Raw genomic sequence first — 6,000 nt, forward strand, 5'->3', positions numbered from 1 at the left:
GATAAATTTCCAGAGAATATTTTCTGTCCTCTTTCTCTTTGTCTTTTTTTTAATTATTCTAGGGAAGGGAAGGAAAAAAAGTTCATTCGTCCATGACAGATGTCCGAAGTCATTATGTTAATAAGTAGGCACCAGTTGGAATCCATGGGTCTCAGGGTCTCGTGTTTTTCTTTAATATTTCTTTTCCCACGTTATGGGGGGAAAGAAAAATATTTTTGTCTTCATTTGCTCCCTCTGTTTTATTTTCATCACCAAAACTTGGTTTGATGGACCTTTTCACAAAGATCCACCCATTATTTTCACTTGTACGGTAATTTCAAAAATAGGCGGTCGGCAAAGCGAGGTTTTCCTCTACGTCCGCACATGTCTTATGAATATTCATGTTTACAGCAGCTATGACGAATGGACAGCGGCGCGTGTAATCTGAAATGGAAGGGCACGATCAGCAAGGATAAAAATTTAAGTGGATATTTAGTCTGAAATGGAAGGGCACGATCGGCAAGGATAAAAATTTAAGTGGATATTTAGCCGTCCTAAACAGCCTGACAATGATGCCTGATACCCGACGTGAGAGCAAACTAAATGACGTACCTGAGCTGCATAGTATCCTGTAGTTGTGCAAAATACAATAAAATAGCAGCATTCGCTGTTTTCATCTGGGCACGCCAATGGCGAACTGTACGTAAATGCCCTTGTATGACCGAGCCGTGTATTACCATATGAGAGCCCATATCACGTACGTGCACGCAGATAGTGTGTTTCGTGTAACCATCGTCAATACATACACAGGCGCATGCAGGCCTGTAATCTGATATAGAAAGGCACGATCGGCAAGGACAAAATTTAAGTGGATATATCTAGCCGTCGACATCACTGCTAAACGGTCGACATCACTGCTAAACGGTCTGAGTACAATGATACCCGACTTCAGAGTAAACTGAATGACGTAGCTGAGCTGCAGAGGATCCTGCAGTTTTGGAAATAAAATACGGCATTCGTAGCTTCCCGTGTACCGAGAGCGCATCATGATATGCAATGCAACATAGCGACAGGCTCAATGCATACACGTCACATATCTCTCTGCGATATATTGCCCGTACCCGGTACCCATAGTGTGTGTGTCATGTCTCCGCGAACGATCAGCTGGGCGAGCGAGAATGCTCACAGTGCTACCACAGATTGTATAGAGGAGTTCTGTGTGTGCGACCTGAGCCTGCGAGCTGGCGCGAGCTGTACATCGTGTGCGTGTGTGTGTGTCCGCAAGAACGATGATAGAGCTTTCGCCACGCACTGACGCGGGATACCAGCGCTCAAACGCTGCACGTCGATGTTTGTCTTTTGTTTTTCTTTGTTTTTTGTACCGCTCTCGACGTCGACACGGAGGAGGAGCGCGAACGAAACCCGGCCGACCCAATAGAAGAGACCCTCCCGCTGCCGACGGCACCGGTCTCGGGGGCCCGGAGCTGGCGGCTTCGGAGGAGATAGCCGCACAAAAAAAAAGCACGGGAAGGCATGGGGCCATCCTCCCACGATTACTATATATAATTTCAAGGAATTTTTACGAGTTGATAAACGCGAAGCTGTTTTGAAAGCCCTTTCGGAAAGCCTTTTCGAAAGCCGCAAATTTGTGCTTTCCGAAACAGGTTTCCTGAACAGGCCAGTTATTGTGTCCGCGAAGAGTTTATAAACGCAACTATTTTGGAAGCCGTTTCTAAAGGGCTTTGGAAATGGCTTTCGATAGGGCTTTGGAAAGCCGTTTAAACAGGGGAAACTTGATAAACGCAGCAAAGACTGCGTTTATCAACTTTCCCCTGTTTAAACGGCTTTCGAAAGCCAGGCCTTTCCAAAGCCCTTTCCAAAGGCCTGTACTATTAATGTTCCGCTTGTTTTCTAAGAAGGGACGGCGAAAAGCAATTACCATCATAAAGACATATCTTCCTTTGAGAGTGACGAGTCATGATGCAATGCCACATGAATCAATTGTCTTCCTATCTGTGAGGCAGCTCCAGTTTAGCACATACTTCAAATATTTCTGAGTGGCGCGGCATGAGACTTTGGCTGCGTTTATCGACTTTAAACGGCTTACAAAAGCCGTTTCCACAGCCCTTTAGAAACGGCTTCCAAAATAGTTGCGTTTATCAACTCTTCGCGAATACGATAACTGGCCTGTCACTGCACAGCTGCATTGCGCAATTCTACCCGAGGAGAAGAGGTCATAATAAGACGTGCATTGTTCGTAACTGCAGTACAATACTACAAAGCCGTTTCAAAACAGATTTGCATTTATCCACTTCAAAAGGCTTTTACAAACAGGTTTCTGAAAACCTGTTTAGGAAACCTGTTTGGAAAGCCACAAATTTGCGGCTTTCGAAAAGGCTTTCCGAAAGGGCTTTCAAAACAGCTTTGCGTTTATCAACTCGTAAAAATTCCTTGAAAGCTGTTTGGAAAACCTGTTTCTGCCGAGAAAAGGAGAGTTGATAAACGCACCCTTTCGAAGAGGCTTTCCGAAAGGGCTTTCAAAACAGCTTTGCGTTTATCAACTCGTAAAAATTCCTTGAAAGCTGTTTGGAAAACCTGTTTCTGCCGAGAAAAGGAGTTGATAAACGCACCCAAAGATACACATATCGTAACCGTCAATTGCAAAAAAAAAATCTTCTGAAGTGGAAGTCACCTAAATTTTGCTAAGTACAATGACAGAGAGTGACTGACTAGCATCGGATTCTAATATTTTATAAATTTTAACTCATCAAATTGTTTGTTCAAACTCCTTATAAAGTGCAATAAGTAAAACGTGTCTTTAGCAAGACTGTAATACATTTCTTTACATTGATTAACAGTTATATAATAAACACGACGTGTTCAATATTAAAAAAGACCTAATCATAAGGCAGTTCATTTCCTGATGAATTATGATTATCGGCTGCCATGGTGAACATGAACAGGTTTAGATGGAATATAAACGATGGTCCCCATGGTCACATTTGCCTTAAAACCAAAAATATTCGAAAATTTGAGCTAATGGCCTTTTCACAGCATGATTTCTTTTCTTACAAATTGCCACTGGCATTCAATGCATAAAACTTGTAGACAAGAACTTTCGCCTGCATTCTAGTTTTGTGAATCTTGGCTCTCGCGAAAATTGCAACATTAAAATGCATGCGAAAATATCTGGTTTTACAGCATGGCATATAGGACTGAGATTCTCATAATGCATACACAATTGGAAAACAACACCAAGTAGTTGAGAAGAGTTGTGAGTGAGAAGGGACGGAAACTTAGAGGAATTAGCCCATTTTGAGGAAATAGACCATAAATACTTAGCTGTATGCCAACCCATACCTCTATCGTCCAGTCAGATTAATACAGTGCATTCCCCTTATAACGAACATAATTACTATATAACAAAATTCCGGTTGCAACAAAGTAAATTTTCAGTCTCGAACATTACCTGTTTTATATCTTCTTTTTTTGTGGTTTAGTCATAAGGAAATCTTCGTTATAACGGGAATTGACTGGACACTTACACAGAAAATGATTACCTGTTGTAAAGATATTTACATGATATTATCCATCACTTTTTCTTTTTCTTGATTTTCTTCCCAGCTACTTTCTATTCTGTGTGCCCTGACGTCATTTGCAGCGTCGTGGTATACTAGTACTGTAATACTACACGTTGCACCCCCGACTGGTCATGAAAGAATCCGTCCGTATCGGTCAGGGCAAGCGGAGCCTGTTCATCCCACGAAACCTCAACGAGTAGATCCGATTACCACCCTGGGTTTCATTAAGACGCACAAGACTGGAAGTACGACTGTGGGAAACATTCTCAACCGATACGCCTACTCTAGAAATCTCTCCTTCCTAATGTATAGATATGACAGGAACAGAGTTGGACAATTCTTGCAGCACATTCCAAGTAATCGGAAGGAATTGCTACCACCATTAGGAGTCAAGTTCGGTGACTACGACAACTATACCAACTACGACTTCATGACGGCACATTCCCGTTTCCTTCCCAGTCTGGAGTTCTTCCGGCGCTTCATGAAGCCCGGAGCGAGGTTCGTTACCATATTACGCGATCCGGTAGACCAGTGGGAGTCTTCCTTCTTCTTCTTCAAGTGCGACCACCGGTTTCACGGAGAGAATGGTTCGCAAAAGATCGACGATTTCTTCAGAAACGCCGCGGAGAGTATGCGGAGATTGAGGAGCAATTGCTTTTTTTACCTGAGGAACGGCATGTGGTTTGACATAACCGACGACAAAGCAATTCATACCGATCGGAGGACGATAAACGAAACTCTAAGAACCCTCGACAAAGAGCTCGATCTCGTTCTGATCCTCGAATACCTGGATGAATCCCTAATACTTCTGAAGGAGGTCATGCATTGGAGCTTCTCGGATATCTTGTACATCCGATTCAACCAACGCGTCGTCAATTCTATGGTAAACGAGCGACAGCGAGCCCTGATTCGAGACTGGAACATGGCGGACGTTTTGCTCTACGAACACTTCAACCAGACTCTTTGGAAACGTATTGCCGAGTACGGAAGCCAATTCCAGAGTGATTTAAGACATTTTCGCTCGATGTTAAGCATGTATAGCGAAGACTGCAGATTCAAGAACTCCACATACAAAAAAGTTTATCGCCTCACTCCTGTGCGCAATTCATCGAGCCTCTGTCACGACCTTTCTGAAATTAGTTACGGAACTCCGGTAAAGCGCCAAAGCGTTGGGATCACATTAGGAAGGAAAGCATTGAAAAACTCCTCCGTTTACAGCCATTAACCCATCAAATCCTAGGACATTTTGCTGCAAATATTACCATCTTGTTGTCATTAAATCGGTTACTCTGGATGTCACTGTTTATTTCATATTAGAGGAAAGCAAAGCCAATTTAAGTGAAAGCAGTAATATTAGTAGAACACGTACATCAGTAAACAAAAATGAATAGAAATAAAATGAGCAAAATTCGACAATCTATTCAAAAGTTATGCAGTTTGCAGTGGTTTTAAAGTTTCGGTGTCTTCATGGCTGGATGAGGAGACTATGACACTTGTCTTAATAACGACATTATGGACACAATATAGAGGAAATATAAGAAGAATTTCACATTGAATTTTTCATGAAAAGAACTCATTCCTTCGACTTGTTACTGACATACGTTGAGGGTTATTTTATTCCCCCTACTTTCCGAGAGAGGTATAGGTCAAGTGCTCTTTCATTTTGCTAGAAAAGTGAAAATTTGTTAAATACCCTCTATATTGCCTGTATAATTATTGTTGTCCATTGTGATGTCATGAAGTCTAATAGTCTCCTTATTCGATGACGGCATCGAAACTTTTAAAATTCATAATTTTGAAATCGATTGTCCTATTTTCCTCAAACTTTCACTGGTGTGTTTTTCTAATATTGTTATCATTCATTTCGTGTTTATATACGGTATATAGTTGGGTTTAGGTTTCCTTTAGCAATGTTTAAAGAGAAATTAGATGGAACTGGTTTAATTAATCGAATCGAATAACATTTCATTTCATATATTTCCTTTCCAATGCAAATGCAAAACGTTAATAGACTATTGAATACACTTAAGTATACACATAAGCCATCCATGCAAAGTTGTTATCAAGGAAATACTATAAGAATTGAAATGCAATAAGTGTTATCTCTTTTATGACAATTACAAAATCAGAACTGATTGGAAATGGAAGGGACTGTGCTAAAAAAAAAATAACAGAGTTTATCGTTTGCAGTCTCCTCACAACTAATAACTAACATGGAGATAGATGCAGGAAACGTAGCAGCCATAATGTTATGGACTTATCCTCCGCGTTTCATACATTAGATTATAACATTTTAGTTAAGAGCCTGGCACCTCTTGGTGTTCGGGGATAAACACTTGAATTGTTCCGATCATAATATTTGCCTTGCCATCAGGCATGCTTGTTATCATTAAAATGCATAATAGCGTAATGCAATTCGCTTGTTGCTACACGAATCTAC

At 41.1% G+C, this 6,000-nt stretch overlaps 1 protein-coding gene across 1 annotated transcript in view; it reads left to right on the top strand.

The window, feature by feature from the left end:
• LOC139745312 (galactose-3-O-sulfotransferase 2-like) overlaps nt 1–4,785 on the top strand; it is a 28,428-nt gene extending 23,643 nt beyond the window's left edge. Inside the window, exon 2 of the mRNA XM_071655709.1 lies at nt 3,604–4,785. Within this exon, the coding sequence (XP_071511810.1) occupies nt 3,604–4,785 (1,182 nt within the window). The remainder of the gene's footprint in view (nt 1–3,603) is intronic.
• Nucleotides 4,786–6,000: the final 1,215 nt, after the last annotated feature.

Source organism: Diadema antillarum, unplaced genomic scaffold (genome assembly GCF_040938485.1).
Source record: "Diadema antillarum isolate AM-2024a unplaced genomic scaffold, OU_Dant_1.0 seq00001251_RagTag, whole genome shotgun sequence".
NCBI classification, from domain to species: domain Eukaryota; kingdom Metazoa; phylum Echinodermata; class Echinoidea; order Diadematoida; family Diadematidae; genus Diadema; species Diadema antillarum.